We start from the raw sequence: 20,465 nt of genomic DNA, 5'->3' as shown, positions 1-20,465 counted from the left end.
TCCATGGTATGTAAATTTAATTATTTTCTTTTTTTCCACGGTTTTTTTAAAAAAACATTTCTGAGCCTTAGAAAAGTCCTAGCAGTATCTTTTCATTTAAAAGTGGTTCAGTGGTTCACTGAACAGGCTGACACACAATTTCGTAGGGGGAAGAAAGCTGCACCTTTAATCTAATTTGTGCTTTCAATTCCCAGCTAATGTATCTGGGGAACCTGATGTCTGCATTTACTAAGAGACATCTGTAATGCATAGAGCCAAACCCTCTGCAATTTCATGAAGCATAGGTGAAAAATTAGTCTAGATTCTTGCAGCTGCTATGCAACATAGCAGAGATTTATCAATTTCTCCATATACTCACAGATGTAGAAATATTCCCGGCCTGGCCTGAACTCAAATCCTAGAGAGAAGGGAGTGAAGAGCTGGAATTTTTCAGAAAATTTCAGTGGTCCATTTGGAGAATGAGGTCGATTACATTCCCACCTCTTGAACCCTTTGGAGGTGTGGTCACAGGAGCTATAGCCATCAAAGTTCACCATGTATAGGACATATCGTTCTGTCTTATCTTCAGGGACTGAGTCCTCATAGTGAGGGCAGAACACATCCAGGTAGTCATTAATGCAGACATCGATGTGATAGTCACCTCTCTGGAATCTAGGATAGAAGGAGAAAAGGATAAGATTATTCATGGGCAAAGAGCCATCCATCCAGAGGTATCAATCATATTATACAGTGGAGTCATTCTGCAATAGTGAAGTTAAGGGACAGAAATAGCAGTCACATTATGGTGGTGTTACTGCATGAGATTGTTGGGCTATGTATATGGATTTGTGTGTGTGTGTGTGTATTTGAATCTAAATAACCTGTTATAGTGGGGTTTTACTCTATTTAGTTTATCCTGTATGCAACATCAGAAGTTTTAACTGTTCAAGTTCTTGAGTTAATTGTGTAGTAACTGTGGTCAATTTTCAATTGTCAGCATTAATGAAGGGGCAGGAAAAGAAAGAATTACATATACAAATAAACCCCTAACCTCATTTTAATTCATTAACCCTCTTCTCCCTGCCTCCTATCTCATCCTAAACTGAATTTTAAAAGTATACAAAATGTTTGGCTTCCTTCCCTTTTCTAATTTACTTTCCAGAGGGATTTGTTGAGTAGTGAAAGGGAAAATGTTAAGCAACAAGTCTGAATTATTCTTAAGTCATCAATTACACATAAACACACATCTTATGTGACCTACAGTATAATGAAGTCCTTTTCACCAATCAATTGGACACTTCTCAGAATACACTAAGTAAAATCAACATGGAAAATTACAAGCAGTACAACTCAAAAATGCTGAAAACTAGTTGCTGGAAGGTTGAAGACATCTTCTCTAAAATTTTATAATTTTTCAATCCAGAAAGTTGTTTTTCAGCAGCAACTAAAATTAAAAAGTTTAAAGTGGCTTCTAGCATAGAAAACCACAATGAGGCAGCCAAAGGGGAAAAAAATCACTTCATTTTCAGTTGGTAAATTAATTATTCTCAAAAATGAAGCCTTAAAAGATCAATCATAAAAGAAAGCTGCTGCTAAAAATCACAACAATCTCCTGGCTCAAAAACAAAACAACAAAACCCAGAATCTTAGAGTTGAAAAGAACTTCAATAGCTTATCTAGTCTAACCTTCTATCCAAAGCAGGAATTTATTTTTCAGTATCCCTTAAAGGTTCAGCCCCTGCCTAGACACTTTTAGTGATGGACGGCACATTTTGAGACATAGACTGTTCCAGAGTTGAACAGATCAAATTATTAAAAAGTTATTCATTATATACAGCTGAAATATATCTCTCCGGTATGACAAGAAGTGATGTCATAAGTGATGATCAATTAAGTCTATTTTCTCTTCTGCAAGACACACCTTCAAATACATAACATTATTATATCACTTCTCTATGAAGAACATATCCAATTCCTCAAATTATTCATCAAATGCTATTATTTTCAGGGCTTTCACCACAGTAATGACTTTCCTCTCTACACATTCCAGTTCACCAACTTCCCTCTTAAAGTATAGTGCCTCAAACTGAATATGATTTGGTTTGTTCAGTGCTGACTAGAACTGAACTATTTATTAACTGTCTTGATCTAGTTCATGCACTTTTTAAAAAGGCATTTTAAGATTACATGCTGCCTGGGAATCAGAGTTTAACACCTTTTAGCAGAGCTAAAATATGACAACTACTTCTTAGAACATATTAAAAATTGGGGGTGGGGTGGAATCCAAGGAAGAAAATCATAAAAGACATAAAAGTTAACACATATTTTGCCCCAAACAAATGAAACAGAAGGCATATCAATGACATTACTTTCTAAATTCTATTATCAAATGTAAAACTTAGTTAACAGAGATATTATCACCATTCATCCCCTGTGGTTTTCAGAATCACACTTTAGCTCAAAAGAAGACTTTTACAGCTGAGAAGAAAGTTAAAGATCGGCCAGACCAGCACTCTCAATTTACATACAAGAAAACTGAGACCCTGAGATTTTAAAGGATTGACTCAAGGTCACACAAAAGTAAGTGACAAAATCAGGAATAAAACTCAAATCTCCTGATTCCAAGTTTGTAATCTCATTACATCAGTTCTTCAGTTATTAAATAAAAGAACTTATCTCTAGATCTTCCTCTTTAAAAATGCAAAACAAAAGCAAAACCCCTTCACTAGGCTGTATCTATTTCCTTGCTGCACAGATATTGGGCTATTGATACCTATATTTACAGCTATCCTATGATCATTTCATTTATTATTGGCACGATGCTTTGGCAAGATGCAAGGAAAGCCCATGATGCTTTTAAAAGATTTTTAAAAAGCAATGTAACATTGTTGCCAAAGTATAAAAAGGAGATACTGCAATATTCATCTAAAACGATGCTGGAATATGAATCATCAGCACACGGAATAATTTGATAGTGCTGAATGAGTGCCATAGGAGCGATGCAGCATTGTCCAGATGCACTTTGTATTATCATAATTTTTATTTAGGTTTTTGTTGATGGTCATTTAAAAAAAAATCACTGGTGTTTTCTGTCATACATTTTTAGTCTCTAGAGTCATGTGTTATTGAAAACTGGAAAAGTGAAATAGCTTATCCAAAGGTTTAGACCAGCCCTAGACCAGAAAGGATCTTCAAGAGAGGTTACAGACCCTGTATCTTAACTCAGACTTCACAAACTGTCACAAGCATTTTCACAGCACATATTTCACTCTCTTCCCAATACTCACTCTAAAATTTTATTATCCTTTCATGGGACAAACATGACAATTTAAACCCATTGTAGAGTTTTCCAGTTTTCATTTTTGGTGCAAGTTTCATTTCTTTCTTCTTCTTCATCATCATCATCACCAATTATCATCATCCAAGTACTGAGTGTACCTTATAGTAATGAGTTAATGGCACAGTTACCAATGAGACTTCCTTTTAATCATGCTCCTCAGGGTGCAGAATGAAACACTTTTTTTCTTTTTTGGACACGATCCATGTAGGAATTTGCTTTGCTTGACTGTGAGTACTTACTGTGAGGTAGTAACTAGGTAGGTAGAACAACACTGTTCTTTTTTCCAGTAGAAAAAAAGGAAAAACAGATTTTTATTCACTAGAAAAAAGTTATTTAAGTCTTAAAAAATAATATCTTCCTACTTAGTCACTCTGTCTCAGTCTCTCCTTAGTCCCCTCATAGCCATCAAGATAATTTTTCTAAAGCACAGGTCTGAAAATATTATCACCCTGATCAACAAGTCCAGTGATTCCCTATTACCTATAGGATTAAATAGAAAACCCTCTGTCTGGCATTTACAGCTTTTCACAATCTGACACCTTCTTCCCTTTATGGTCCTCTTTCCATATAACCCTATCATCCAGACATAACATTCTACATACTGCTCTTCATACACAACACTCCACCTGTCATAAATAGGCTTTTGCACTGCCTGTTTCCCATAACTGAAATGTTGTTTTTCCTCATCTTGGCCTCTTGAAATCTCTGGTTTTCTTCAAAACTCAACTAAAAGATCATCTTCTACATGAAGCCTTTTCCAAGTCTTTTAATTGCAGGGTTTTTCCTCCCCATTCTGTAGTGTATTCATTTTGCATATATTCTATATATTCTTGTATAAGTATATGTTGTCTCCTCCATTCTAAAGTAAGTTCCTTGTAACCACTTTTGTCTTTGTACAGTGTTTATCATAGTGTTTGGCACATGTCAGTACTTATTAAGTGCTTGTTGATCAGATGATTAATTGATTTTTAAATCATTACTTCCTGATGTTGGTGACCTTATTTTCTTCAGTGCAAACACGTGCTTCTTCTGGCAGCTAGGAATATGATTTCTAAAAGAAATACTACTAAATAAGGTATATTTCAAGTTCAAGTGTAACCACATCTTAATCATTCTCCCTCCAAGTTCACCTTTTTGTTAACTACTTTTCCTTGTAGCAATCCTATTTTCATTCCAAATTTATTTGCTAAAGCCAAAAACATTTACATTTTTCCAGCGAAAAGGAAAGATAAGGTGCCAATTTAAAATGGTCTGTACTGGGGCCTTCGAGATGCAGGGTGCACAGTGGCCACAAGACTGGTCTTTGAGTTAAGAATACCAGTAATCCAGTCTTGTATCTGAGAGATACTATATAGGTGGCCATGGTGAAACCCTTAAACTCTCAGTGCTCCAAAGAATTCTGTTAAGACCGAAAGTTACAAATATAAGTGACTCATCTGCAACAGTAGAGAAAGTTTCCACACTAGGGAGTTTCTTTCACCAATGAAACCACAGGTCTGGACTGGAGGAAAGAAAAATGTTTTTTGACCTTCAGTTGATATTTATGACATATCAATGAAACTACATCAAGGGAAACATACCAAGATATTTTAGCATGAAACTCCTGAGTGAAATTTCTTATTTCCATTAATATACAAAGAACATTACTAAAAGTTAAGAAAGAAAGCTATGAGACTCTTTATTTCCTTTCTATTATATTCTGTAAGGAATTAATAATGGAAATGTTAGTCTGTTCTAACTAGATAGAAAGCTATTGAAAAAAGAAAGGAAGCAAGGAAAGAAAGAAGAAAATAAACATTTATCAAGTATTTACTATGAAGCAGGCACTGGGATACAAATGCAAGAAAAAAGAAAAATATATTTTCAAGAAGCATACATTTTAATTGGGGAGGGAGGTGAAAAGTGAGAGAAAGGTGGAAAGAAAATACCTGGCATAGGGAAGTCAAGAGAAAGAAGGGAAAAGGGCATGGTTTTGAAGTCCAGAGAAAGTCAGGTAGAGGACCATGAGAAGGAGGAAGGGACTCTGGCCTAGGTCCTCAACAAAATGGAGATTTCAGGAGGCACCATCAAGAGGATGAGACAAGGGGGATGATGACTAGGCCATAGGAGTAGTTGGCCCACCATTCCTATTATAGTGGAATTAAACGATAACTTCTTTGATTATAAGACAACTTTATTATTCTGAAAAGAAAGAGAAATGTCCTTTGTTGTGTTCAAAGACTAAGTAAGCATTTGATTAGGTCTTGATGTCTCCAATCTTGGGGTACCGTTCCAATCCTCCCTCCAATCCCTACCTCCAACAACAAACCACCCAACATCAAAACTAAATCCAGAATGAATGAATTTGACAGTCTTTTTTATTCTTCCTATTAATTTACAGTTTAATATTAGAATATGACCTCTTTCTTTAAACAAACTCACATTAGCCTCCCTTAAATAAGTGCATAGTCAAAACTGCAATAAAAGTGAGGAAGAATAGACTATTTTGCAAATATGTTTTGTGAGAATATGTGAAAAGTAGCAGCCCCTGCCTGTAACAAAACAAGCTTCCTCCTCTTTCCCTTCTGCTTCTCCCTTCTACACAGAATGTAAACCTTATGCTTCCCTAAAGCCTCTCACAACAGATAGTCTTTTTGTGGTCCTCAAGCAATTACCGTAGAAACTACACATCTTCAAGGGGAGCTTGGGGCAATATGAGAAATATTAGTACCCATGATGTCCCTAAAATATCTTCCTTTTGTTCACTTTTGCCCTCCTTTCAAAACACATGCACATGCAAAAATATACTATTATCTGATATGCACACATACAGTAAACAACTTTACATATGTTATCTCATTTTATCCTCATAACAGACCTTAACTGTTCTCTAATTTTATTATTTGATACTACCAATATTATCATATCCATTTTAGTAACGAGGAAACTGAGAACTGGAGACAGTAAGTGATTTGTTTTGAGCCACACAACGAATAAATGTTAAAGAGATGGAACTTGAATACAGATCTTTCTTGATTTGGGGTCTAGCACTCTTTCCTTATATCATAATATAATCTTTAAACTGTACCAGTATGTTCATCCTTCATTGACAAAGAAGACCATGGCATCAGACAAATGATGACATGACTTGCACTTGACTTTGTTTTGAGTGAGGGAGGGCTGTGCAGGTCACCAGCCTCACTTCTCCTCCACAGCCATCTCGGTCCAGTGACCAAATATTCATCAGGATGACTGGAGATGACCCAGGATGAGGCAATTGGGGTTAAGTGACTTGCCCAAGGTCACACAGCTAGTGAGTGTCAAGTGTCTGAGGTGAGATTTGAACTCAAGTCCTCCTGACTCCTGCACTGGTGCTCTATCCACTGCCCCACCCAGCTGCCCCAAACTGTACCAGTAGTTGATTTTTAAAGGATATATTAATTTGGTATCACTGAAATTTTCATTACTACAAAGAAAACAAATAGTAAGTAATGCTATAAGGCATTATGCACAAAGACCATTAGATATACATTATTTCAATTCAGTTGTTTCTATCACCAGTATATTTCAGTAAAATGCCTATTTTTATAAATACAGAATAACTGGCACTTTTTAGAAAAATCTCAGTAGTAAATTGTGTGATGTCATCTCTTTATCTTTTGTCAGAAGTGCAATGAATTGACAGTCACTCCAGCCTCAACTTCAACACCCTACTCCTCCCCAAATACATTTTGTACAGAGAAACACAAAACAGCTGTCAAAATATGTTGAACTTAATTTTGTTACTCTGTTTATCCATTAATGCAAATACAAATACTGTCTGTGAACTTTTATTTATTTATTTGGTAACTCCAAATTCTGGTCATGAAAGCCTTGACTTGAATTTAATAACTGCAGGTCATTGAAATAAGACATACTTCACTTGACTAGATGTCTAGAATGCAATAATGGCTTTGTGTGCTGACCCAGCTCTGTTTTTTTTTCTTTAAAAATATTCATTATAAAATCCTATTTTGAAAAATGCCATAACTGACACTAATTGCCCATTATCATAATGATGGATTTAAAAACTAAAATATTTTTATTCTTGCTTTCTCCAGACAAATCACATTAGTCACGACGTGGTTTTATAAGTCTACATAACAAAAACAGCACCTATATTAAAAGAGGGTGCATTAAATGTTTCCTCTTGGAGTGTGTCTTGCTTTCACTCATTTGGAGTTTATTTTCTTAAGCTCCAAAGTAAACAGAATTAACATGGCAGACCCTAAGACAAATTGCAGTGGAGGCCTAGGAAGGCTCCATAATTGGTTCTAAAGAGCTTAGATCAGCCTAAGGCAGATAGTGAATTCTTGGCTTTTAAAAATGTGTCAATATCAGAAGGCTTAACCATGACTACACAAAACCAACAAACAAAGATCAATTTCAATGCTTTTTTTTTCTAAGAAAAAATAATTAGCATTTGGGGACATAATCCATTTGGTTGCAATAGTCTCTTCTACAATATTAAAAAAACTTTCTTTCCAGAATCTACTGAGCGATGCTTTGCCTGACAAAACTGCGGCATCACCCTCCTTCAATCACCCATAGCACTGCATTTAGTAATATATTTAACACTGCACCTGTCATGGAAACCCAGATTCACAGAATAAGATGCAGAAAAGATCAAAGAGGTTATCCAATCCATCCTGTAAGGGTTGGATTAAGCCAAATGATTCTGTTCAAGAAATGTCAGCCTCAATCAAATAAACCACCTGCCAAAATGATTTTCCCATAGCCTTGTGAATCTTCAGTTTAGGTTTTATTTGATAATAACAATAGCCACATTAACACTGACAAATCTCCTTCACACAAAGATTATTTTGAAGAATAATAATTTAATAATTCTTAAGTACTTCAGCAATGCATAAATAAAAAAAGAAATATTTATTATGAACAATCCATAATGAACACTGCTATCCCCAAACTCTATACTTGGCACACATAAATAAGTGATAAAACACAATGTAATGCACCTGTGATTTAGAAGCTTATGGTTTCAGTTCCAGATGTGTCCATACCTTGCTGGGCAAACATGAGGAAATCAGTTAACCTCTCCAAAGCTGAGTTTCTTTGTCTGAAAAATTGAGATAACTCTTCCTCTGCCTAGCTTACTAGGCTGCTACAAAGTTCAAATTCAGTAATACTTATAAAGTACTTTGTAACTATACAGCAATAATAAAATTATTATGGCAAATACCTAATAAGTATTGCGCTGTTTTGGACCAGCTCTTGTTTAAAATCATAAAAATAACACTTAAACCATAGTTCTGAAAGTGGAGAGAATAAACTTCTAAATAATCTGGTTTTATGACATCTTTTCTCCCTTTGGTCTTCATTACCAAAAAATAAATATATCTTCAGCAAGAATTCTTTGATCAGATTCAACATAGAAATAAATTTTCATAAGCACATTGCAAATGTAATAAAGTTATCTATGCTTTGACACAAAATAGGAAAACAGCAATATTTTAAAAGAAAAGCTAGTAATAACTGTCCCTTTCTATACTGAACAGTATTAATTGATAGGATGCAATAACTTTATAAGTGCACATCAAGAAAAGGAGACAAAAGCATCTTGATTTCAATGAAGAAAAACAACCATCACAACTGTTTTTCTAGCAGTAGTTTAAAAAAATAATTATGACTACACTAGGAGACAACTTAAGTACCTAAGGCAGAGTGAAAGTTCTTCTCTTGTCATTAAGTCCTCCATTCAATTACCATTTATTGGGATAATTAAACACTGGAAAGTGATGCCAGGCTAATTGTTAGATTATGATAATTACATGTCTTTGCTATGATACAGCTGATCAAAATAAGATGTGGTCCCATGCACTTAGCTAAAGCTGCTCTGTAATCGTCAGACTTCTATAGAAAGCCTAGTCATTTATTACTAGTTCAGGCAGAGAAGCTTATTATTTGTAATGTTTCTTTCTTACTCTTTTTTCCCCAACACAATCTCCTGAAATAAAACTCCCAAAAGGTTAAGCCCAAACTTTTGCCTCTGACTGGCTCACTTCCATCACAATTACACAGCTGAGTAACAACAGGCTCCTGTGTCTGAGAAGGTTCATTTGACTGCTTCAGAATACCCAGCAGCCACCCATCACATTGACAGGAAGACCTGAGGCCTCTGTCAACTGTGAAATGTGTCACAGGGAGTCACTACAGGGACAATTAATCCTTTGACATTCTAGACCAGCAAACTTTGCTCTAGGGCTAATCAAACTCTTTAGTCCTCCAGCATGGGACATTCCCTAAGGTTCTGCCAACAGCACTTTTAGGAAATTTTAATAGCCCTAGATCAATTGTGTGCCTTTCCCAATCTAGGAATTTGGGTTCCTGTTCTAGGACTAGGTTAGGGATCTGAGTTTTGAGAGGAACCTTCCAGTATCAATCTTTGAGGAATTAATGGAAAACAATCCATTCTTCCTTGGAACATTGACCTCAGGGATGACTGACCTTGCTAAGGTCACTGCCAAAAGCATGAAAAACGTTCATTCTCATATAGGAGCTCTGAATTATCCTCAGGAACATTTAACCTCCACTATGATCACTACTGGTGATTACTATTCCTAATGTTAAGCAAAATAAGATTTTTATGGTCTCTGCTAAAAGGCAAAAGTAGAAGTTACAGAGACTTCTTTGAACTAAATAATAAGGTCCAATGAGATTTTAGAATTGTCAACATTTATGGCGTTTCTTATAAGCTTATGGTACAATTCATTTTCAACCTGTAATTTAGTTCTCTCCTAATAAGCCCCACACACACACATTTTTTAGCATGGCATCTCTGAAGGTGAAGACTTGCGATAATTACCATTTGCATACAGCTAAACTTGCTGGGAAAAGAGGCAAATGACAGGTGGCAAAGTAATGATGAAGGAAGGCAGGAAGAAAGGTTAGCTATGAAGTACAGTTCCTTAGACAGAACTCCATAAACATTTGTTGATTTCGATGTTGGAGCAGGATGGTAAAGTGGGGCAAGAGGGGAGAACTGTATTTTTCTAAATAAGGATATTAACTATTTCTGAACACTGAAATTAATTCACAACACTGAGAAAACTATGTATTATCACTCAAACACTCTTGGTACCTCACAATTTCATCAAGGCTTTCACCCAGCAGATAAAATGGAATGTGTTACATGAAAAGTCACATGTTCTTCTTTACCTTTCTTTCACCCTGATAAAAAGAATAAATTATGCTACTATTCTCAAAAAACAATATTATAGTACATTCTGATGGGATGTCAGAACAGTTCTTGGAATGCCTTACTTTATACTAGTACATGTGAGACTATGATTTTGTACGAGCATTTCAAGCCCCTGGCTTGAAATTCAAGACAGGAAATCACTTCAGAATAACACATAAAAAAGGTTTTGCACCATTCAAAAGTATTGTTTCCTCCCACGTTCATTACAATGATGTTCATTCATATAAGCGGGTCCTAGATTTATTTTTATAGCCTGTACCACAGAAAGATAGAGGCAAGAAAAATGCAACCATAAAATAACCCCCAAACTAATTGTTTTTCCCTGAGGAAACATAAGAAAGAAGGTGAAACATTTTCAAAAAATCAACATTTATTTCCCATAGATAAATCTGGGAACTTAAAGGTTGCTCAAGTATTATAATGCCTTTAACAACTTAAATACTTGTGTTTTTTGGTGACAAAAAAACATTTTCTTCTTTCTTTGAAATAAACTCCACTATCCCAACATCTATGTTTGGAATGGGATTGTAGTTCAAAGTAAATACACATGACCTTCTTGATCTTTAAAAAGTCTGGTTCTGCTTTTGTCTCTGAAGGAAAGCACTTGTCTAGTCTGCAGGGTTTCAAGGGCACAGTTGTACCAAGACATGTAGATGATAAACTAAGAGGGTGACAAAGGGCACTTTCCATGCTGTGGGACATGTCAGCTCATTGATCCTAAAGAGAACAGTCTCATTCTTGGTTTCTTGCAATATCAGTAATTTGAATTCCTGTTATTGCAGCTTCTATCTCTGTACAGATTTTTCATGGCCATGTGAAGTTAACTTTCTAAGTTGGCCCATACTGGTAAAGGAAGAAGAAAATCCTTAGAAACTATGAGTTATTGTGTTAAAGGTATTATTTTTATTTGTTTTTACTAAATTGTAATGCTGTCTGATCTTGGTCAAAAAAAATGTGGGATACTACTCCAAAAGGAATATGAAAATCAACATGGGATTCAAAATGAAATCTGTAATTCATCTCAGAAATAATAACATCTGTGATGATATCCTTTTGCAAGATTTATTTATGGAATGTGTTCATAGAATCTTAAATTACTATTTAAATTAAAATAAATAAATTCAAAACAAATATTGATTTTTAAATCAAGGGGAAAATTAGATTTGCCAGTCTAGAATAGGAAGTACATTTTTCAACAAGGTTCCTGGAATGCTAATGTACAAGTTAATATGATATTCCCATGAAAACACTCTCAATTGCTCTCACTCAAGACATGTAACATCTAGGTCATGTTTCTGAAAAGATTCACAGCAACAGCCAAGTCACCCCCATGAATCCTAGAAATTAGCAGAAAAATCTACATCTTTCAAACACACATGCATATTAAGTGACAAGTAAAAACTTAAACAAGGCTATCTAGTAATATGTCTGTATGGGACTGAACAGAATGCAGATCCATGATTGGAGTTGTTAATTCTGCCATGAGGCATATACTGATATACGTTAATGGATTAGGAGAACAATTTTCCATCTTGAGAGCTTGGTTGTATAATGGATAGAGTGCTAGTCTTGGAGTCAAGCAGACCTGAGTTCAAATCCTGTCTCGGATAATTTCTGGTTATGTATATACCTCTCTCAGCTTCCGTTTCCTCCTCTGTAGATAGGAAAGAATAAAAGCACTTACCTCCTGAGATTGACATGAGGAACAAATGACATATTTGTAAAGAGTTTGCAAACATTAAAGGGCTACCTAAGTATGAGTTAATATTGTTATCATCATCAATATCTCATCATCCCTAATGTTTTGGCATTCTGCATGTATAGACAGAAAAGGAACCCTAACATAATAGGAGCAGGAGCACTCACCAATTTGATTAAAATGGGCAATGCCACATTGAGGCAGGGAGAACAGGTTTGGAGATCTGCCTGTATTATGTCCCATTTAAAAAAGGGAGAAAAGTCTTCAATTGAAATCATTACACTAGTGAAGGAAACTACGATACCCTAAAGTGTATAGTGGATCAAGTGACAAAATATGGTCCTGAATAAAGAGAATTCACAATGAAAATTTACATTATGAAACTATTGTGCTATAAACAGAAATTTATAGCATGTAAAGGTGAGGTATTATCACAACAGCAACTTAATTTCAAGAATAAAGAATTTCTTGAAGAAGCATTACCATTTAAGTTGTTTGAGCAGGTTTGCGCAAATTTTTAATTAATGCTTGTAAAGTTCTCAGAAACATTTGAAAGTACTGTGGAAACATGAACTATTGCTGCTATCTGTTAGAAATCAGGACATTTTAAAATTCATACTCTGTGTGAGGAATTGTTTTGATTCCAATGACTGAAAAAGAATTCATAGGATAACTCAAAACTGGATACAGCATTCCTATTCTTTTTAATGGCAAACTACACTCCTGCTTCTCCAAGCACTCGTTGAATTAAAAAATGGAAATTTCATCATTAAATTAGCAGCTGTTTATTATTTATCTACTGCATCCATGAACTTTTCTAAACATAAACTTTAAGCAATCTGGATTCAAAATAAAATTTTTGTCATTCTTGTCAACAGAATTAAAATCAAAACTTCAAACTTCAAAACCCAGTAGCTTATTGTAGCTCCAACACAATATTCACCTACGATGGCCATGAATATGCCCAAGCAATTCTGAATCATGAAATACAACAGACTCCACATGGAAGACAGAACCAAAACATTTATCCAGACACCAGAAAACCAAATCCATCATAGTAACCAAGAAGTCAATACACATTAGCACTGCAGGGGCCAAAGCCATTTCCAAGCCTCCCCACCCTCCCCACCTCCACCATGTCCCACACCCCCAGGACTTCCCACAAACACTCAGAGCCTACCTATGCCTGCCTGTGTCCTCCCTCCTCTGCCCCCAACTGCTCTCACCAACTTCCTCCCAGTTCTGCTCCAGCTCTGCCTCTTCCTGCTCCACCCCCTCCCCATTCCATGTGAACTTAGATTCACGCAGCTCAGGCTTCTGTGTGACCTGGCAGGTCACATGGGCATATTAATGAATGAAAAAGATCTTCCCATTTAAATGACCATTACTCTTATTTATTTTGTATTCCTAAACATTACAACTGTTTTCCAGTACTCAGCTATAATTACGGATTTGATGTTCACAGCATGAATTACTCAAGCTTGCTAAAGATAGATTACAGGGGATCTATACAAAGAGAGTTCCCTGAGGTCTCTATACTTTAACGAATTTCCCATGAGCCCTAATTCTGAGTCAGAAGCCCTGGAATCTCTCATTTGCTATCTGTGTGACCCTGGACAAGTCACATGACTTCCCTGGGTTTCAGTTCCTCAATCTCTAAGATGACTTCCAACTACAAATTTATGCCCCAATGACATAGCTGAATAAAAATGTTGGTTTGGGGCCATTTAATAGTATTGAGGGAGTAGTTTTTTTTTTCTTTTAATCTCACAATAAAGAGAAAAATTTAACCAAGTTAGCTCACGTTTCCCTACTTTAAAAAAGGTCTAGTTGATTAAGTTATTGTCTATAGCATTAGTTATTTCCAAATGAAAGTTTCCTGTGTTATAGGATTCTAGTTCAACACCATTTTTATTGTCCAATGCAACAACAGAATAACAATGACAAAATATTGATTATAGTTTACTGTAAAAAGAGAATTTAAATGTGGCCTATTTTTAAAATATATAAAGATACTAAAAAGTACATACTTGAAGACATTTTCTTTACTCATCTTTACCTTCTGCACTAAGAGCAGTTTTGTATCAACAAAAAGACATGTTTTCTTCTCTGTTTGGCAACAAAAAGCTGTACGTGTAGTAGAGTCTCTGGAATGGAATTTCTTCAGAGTTCAGAAAAAGTGTGATGGGCTCTCCTGTTACTATAAGTCAATGATATGACTTTTATAAACACCTCTTTTAGATGTTCTAACTTCAAACCCTAGAGCTCCCTCTAATACAAAATACTACCAAATATCCAAGTTCTTCTAAATATATAAATCATTCCGCAGCACTGCCAAAAACTTTTGTGACCTTGGGCAAGTCATTTCCCCTTTCTGAACCTCAAATTTCTCATCTGTAAAATGAGAGAAGTAAGCTGCCTGTCCTGTGAGGACTCCTCTACCTCTAACAATCTGTAGTGTAGCTTTATTTTTTAAAGCTGTACCACTCACTATAAATATCACTTTGGACCTTGTAATATAACTCTGCTTTAAACACATTAAAATTTTTAAAAAGAAATACAACTTGAGACTAGAAGTGTAAAGCATACAAATAATTGTGGCTGATGTAGCTAGGGAAAGAAAACCTTTCTTTCATAATTTTGTTTTCCAGCAATGCTTATAGCTTGAACTTTAAATTTCCATTATTTTCAAATCTAACCTTGATCTCTAGAGCAGCACTTATCAGATATGTATATCAGGACTGAATTAGCCTATAGACTCCATCATGTGGTACATGCTAAGAATTGTCTTTTTTCCCTCCCCTTCCCATTCCAGTCACACATTGCTTGTTTCTAGCAATATGGCAGCCCAGTGTTAAGAGACCTTGGTGTTTTGAAATGCTGTGTCAAGACCTGAGTAGCTCTTCAGTTCTGCCCTCACCCCATAATAATAGTATCAGGATAGACAGGGTGCTGAGCCACTTATAATAAACAACTTTCTGCTTTGTCTCTTGCTTTGATTTTCACGTGTGACAGGTAGTGTGCTCTGTCCCTAGACCCTCAATGAAGGGGGCTGGGAGGAATGGGTGGAGCTCTTTACCAGTATTACTTCAGTTGCTATATGAAGCAGAAACAACTAGGCAAACTGGCACTTGGGTCCCTAGCTGCTTTTTCCACTTCGTGTTTCCTTTCCTGGGTAGGTGATTAAACATTCTTGGAGTGGATATGTCTAACCTGAAGACAACTTTGTGAGGACAAGAGGTTCAGAGGATTTAGGTCCTGGTGAGCTGAAGCTGGCTCACACAGAAAGCTTCTGTATCAGAGAGGGTAGCCACTAAAACAAAAGAATTGGCCCAAGCCTGGCCAGTCTATTGGCCAGCAGATATATACCAGTGCAGAACCAAAATGAAATATAAAATGCTTAATTAGAAGTCCTGCTAATTGCTTTGTCTTTTATGTTTTTGAGTAACAACTTCCCAGCATGTTATAGTAATAGTTATAAGTTGTCACTGTCTTAAGTCATTCTGTTAAGGCATGCTTTTATGTTTAGAATTTCTTTACAGGAATAAATTGCTTGGTCCAAGCCTGATGCATATCCCATAGTAAGCATACTTTTGCTCCTTTTGGGGGGGGTAAACCTAGATGTGAGCCATAATGTAAACTATAAGTCAAATGATCTGCAGGATGCTAGAGGTTTAACAAGCTGAAGAGCGTGAGAAAAGCTCATTTCATGTCCCCTAAGACAGAACACAGTCCAACTCCATGATTGGGTTCAGAGCTTTTAGACCTCCTGTGCAGTGAAGAAAGTACCATGATATGTCAGCCCCCGCAGATTCAGCTGTGGCTCTTCAAAGTTAGAAATAAATTATGCCTGTGGGCTACCCATTATCCCATATTGCTTTTACATGACTTAAGAGCATTTTTTGTTGAAAGGATTCTTTAAATGGTTGATGTGTTCTAATATCAATTTCTGCCTTCTTATTAGTGTTAGACTTCTGCAAAAAGATATTTGGTTTAATTCCTGATTATAATAACGATAAGAATATTTTAATGACTATGATCTGATTAGTATGGATAACCCCCAATATGAGAACTCCCTTCAACCAACACAGATCGCAATATCTGTGACTTAATAGATTAGTCCTGGAGATTTGCCTGAAACACACAGACGTCAAATGACTTGCTCAGTTACACAGCTAGTAACTGTTTGACAGAATTTGAACCCAAGTCTTCCTGATAACCAACTCAGCATTCTTTTCTCTGCACCATACTGCTTTTAGCAAATCATAAATGGACTGATATAAAATACTGCAAAGACTGTAGACTACAAGAGGAAATCAATATTATCAAAGAATACAACGCAAACACTATAGTAAACTATTGTATAAAACACCTTTCCAAAAGTCTTAGACCTCTTTGTTGAAGAGTGCAAATTAAGCTATCGGAGGATTACAACTGTTGTTACTATCATCTCATAAGATGTCTATGTCCAAACATGAATAATGAAAGGTAGCTAAAGTTTGTTGAGTCCCACTGGTTTTCACAGGTGCAGAACTTGGTTGGTAATGAATAAAGACTTGGAAACCATGCATATTTGTCACCCAGAAATCTCTGGAGATGTGAGAAGTTCGCTCAAGACATCCATTAGTGTGAAAAAGCTAACGTTCACGTAAAATACTGGAATCATTTGATATTAGTTTCTCATTGAAAAGTGGGAAAATCTGAGTAAAAACTCTGATTTTTACCCTTAATTGTCTAAGCACTTTTAGCAGACACAAATTAGGAACCAATCCAGAGGCATTCAGGAAACTGAACTAATTAAAGATATTTCAGCTTTATATGAATGTTGGAGTTTTAAAGGATATATGAAATGATTGAAAGGAACTGTTATTATTGAATGGTTTACTATAGAAAATAAAATACAAAATGTTAAAAAAAATATTCTGGTATGGACTTTAATTCTGGAAAAATGGTATTTTCTGATCACAAAACTTATAAATTACAGCTCTTCAAAAATATCTCCCCCAAAAGAAAATATTCACTTCTTTTGAGTATCTTGATGATCTTTAGAAATGTTCCTTATTTCAAGTACTACTTACTCTGTCATTTATTTTGCTGCTTTTCCAAACCAGGATTAATCTACAGAACAAGAGTTAATTATGTAGTTAGACTTCAATGATGCTAAAAGACCAGTCTTACCAAAAACTCTTCTTGTGCTACTTACATTTCAGTTCTCAAAGGCCTTTTCATTTTAAGTGGGTTAAGACATGATACTGGGAAGACAACTGGCTGGATGACACTATATATTTTATTTATTTGACAACTTATTCTGATTTAACTCATCTGCTCTCACTTTTCACCTAACACTACCCAAAGGAAACTTTGATATAGAAGAGATGATCTATGGAATGAAATACTGTTGGGGAGGGAAAGTATTATTGAGTACCATTGTGGAAGGCCCCAAGCAGTCTAGGACAACAGTCCTAGACATTTTATATTGTGAAAGAGGAAGCAGAAAAATTAAAACAAATTGATAAGTTCAAAATTTTGATTAGGGTATCCTATTCCTACATGTTGCAGCTTATGGATATCAGCAAAACTTCTATAAATAAACAGAAGTCCATTCAAGTGGATATTTTGCATTGTGTAATGGGGAGGTCTGGCACATATCTAGAGCACATGGGATGGTGTATCAACACAGGAAGCCTCCTTCTGAGAGAACTGTGATGACAAAGGAAGTACTTTGAGAGAGAGATTGTGGGCCATCTACAGACCTTCTGAAGCAAGTTCTGGTTAGCTCACCACATGTTGAATGAATCTTTGTTTAACTACAGAGCCATTCAAGAAAGGCCTTCCAGTTTCACCTAAAATCACTTTGCCTCATTTGCTTCTGGAAGATCTTGGTGACTCCTTCACTCACTGGAGTGGAATCGAGTGGAGTGTTCAAGCTTGGGCTGTCTGAAAAGACTGGAGAGAAATCTACAGGCAACAGGGAGCCTGAGCTCAGGCCAAGTTGTCAGCTCAACCCTGAGAAGCAAGAAGCAATCTACAAAAGCACTTTCGGTTGCCTGGCAGCAGAAGCTTAAATGGGGCAGAGACATCAGCCCTGAATATGAACTTGGTAGGACCAATGCTTGTAGGAATTGCCCTACTCCTCCTGAAAGAGCAAGGTTGTACAGGGTAGAGCATACTTCAGAAGTGTGGAGGAAAATATTTGTATGTTCCTTCCGGCTATGTCTTGGAATTAAATATCCTTCTATAAAAGCTGATTGATATTAACTGATTAAAGAGGAATACGGCCAATGGAGGCTCAAGTCTATGGTAGTGGAAGGAAAAGCTGCTTCAGTCCTCTCAGGGTAAAAAGGTATTCACTTGTCTTTGAGAAGTGAGCTGGAGTACACACTACATTGATATTTCAGTTCAGGAATACAATATTGTGGATAGACTAAACTATACTACATTCTCCCACTAGTTACAAGAATCATATGTTTACGATATCACATCAAATAACATTAAACTCCTGGAGAAGAAATTTTCCATGCCCTTTTCTGACACCCCTGAGTGCTATACACATAGCAGGAACATAATAAATCCTTGTTGATTAAGAGTAGGAACAATGTGTTTGAATAATACTCACTCTGCTTAATGGCATTGTATATAATTCTTCATTTTTCTCCATAGTGCATAAAAAATATGACTTAACATTTGTATGGGCTTTACAGTTTTCAGAGCACTTTTAAATATCATCTCTCATCTTAGAGCAGAGTCTGCTTATAACAGTGATTAATAATGATTCAAGATGTATTACCTCCAACTATGTTTATCCCAAATCCTCCTTGTCTCCTTATCCTATATGATTCTTGACCATGTCTTTATAGGAAAAAATTAAAGAAATCTACCTAAAGGTTTAGAGACCTTTCCTCGAGGCTGGATACCAGTGCAGCACATAGATTGTCTATTGTAAAACCACATATTCAGAACTGAAAAGGAATTCAGAGATAATTTAGTTCTTTCCTCTCCTTTTATAAATGGGAAAACAGATGTAGAGAGGGTATTCCTTTAAATATCTGACCGGCTGTGGCACTTGTTTCTAATCATATGTATCCTTGTGAAACTTCTGCCATGTGGGTCACCATCCGTAACCTATATGCTATATTATAACTTCCTGATATTTATCCTGAGTCTTTCTATTGCTTATTTAGTCACCAGAAAGTTTTATTCTTCTGAGTCATTTAGCACTGGTTCAATAAATGTTATTGCTTAAGTCAAAAAAATCAACATAATGTGGCTCAATACATAGCTCCAACCACATTTGTTTCTGTATAATGAAGATCAGTCAATGAACTGAAACTGACATAGCTGAAAAGAACCAGCTGCTCTCAAGGTAGAAGCCTTGTTGTTCAGAAACTGCAAGGGGCACAGCAAGCCAGAGAGCAATCCATCAAGCAAACATTAATTAAGCACCTACTATTATATATGCCAGGCAGCGCGCTTAAGTGATGAAAATTCAAAGACAAAAATAAATTTAAAAAATTAAATTAAAATCCCTTTCCTCAATGAGATTACAACCTAGCTGAGGGAGATAACAGCTATACATACAGAAATATGTAAAATATAAATGAAATAATTTGTGGGGAGGGGCACTAGTATTTGAAGATAGCAGGAAAGATTTCACATAGAAGGTAAGTCTTCAGTTGAATTTTGAAGAAAACCAGGGATAGAAGAAGTAGAAGAAAAAAGGGAGTTTATTCCAGGAAGAGAGTAGTTTGAGCAAAGGCAGGGGAAAATATTTTAACAAGCATTTATGAAGTACCTATTACATGGCAGGCACAGTAGTAAGTGTTTTGAATTTTGGTGTTCATGACAACCTTGGCAGGTAGATACTATTATCATGCCCCTTTTCTAGATGAGAAAACTAAAGCAGAAATTTGATTCTTCTAGGGCCTCACAGCTAGTAAATGTCTGAGTGCAGATGTGAACTCAGGTCTTCCTAATTCCAGAGCTCCATCCATTGTACCATCTAGCTGCTTCTAAAAATGGAGTATCATGTGTCTGATGAACAGAGAAGGATAGTATGAATGGACCTTAGAGTGTGAGGAAGTGAGTGATGTTCAGTGAGGCTAGAAAGACAGGATAGGGCTAAGTTGTGAAGTTTTAAATAGCAATCCAGAATTTATATCTGATCCTAGAGGTAATAGGGAGCCATTTATGTTTATTGAGTAGGGGGAGGA

General features: G+C 36.0%; 1 protein-coding gene across 2 annotated transcripts in view; it reads right to left on the bottom strand.

The window, feature by feature from the left end:
* The window catches only part of EFNA5 (ephrin A5), a 329,974-nt gene that overhangs the window by 67,039 nt on the left and 242,470 nt on the right, over nucleotides 1-20,465 (bottom strand). For both annotated transcript variants that reach the window (XM_072597279.1, XM_072597280.1), the window contains exon 2: nucleotides 359-651. In XM_072597279.1, the coding sequence (XP_072453380.1) occupies nucleotides 359-651 (293 nt within the window). The remainder of the gene's footprint in view (nucleotides 1-358; nucleotides 652-20,465) is intronic.

The sequence above is a fragment of the Notamacropus eugenii genome, chromosome 3, assembly GCF_028372415.1.
Source record: "Notamacropus eugenii isolate mMacEug1 chromosome 3, mMacEug1.pri_v2, whole genome shotgun sequence".
NCBI classification, from domain to species: Eukaryota; Metazoa; Chordata; class Mammalia; order Diprotodontia; family Macropodidae; genus Notamacropus; species Notamacropus eugenii.
Note: the sequence above shows the minus strand (reverse complement) of the source record. Positions and strands in the feature narration are given on the sequence as shown.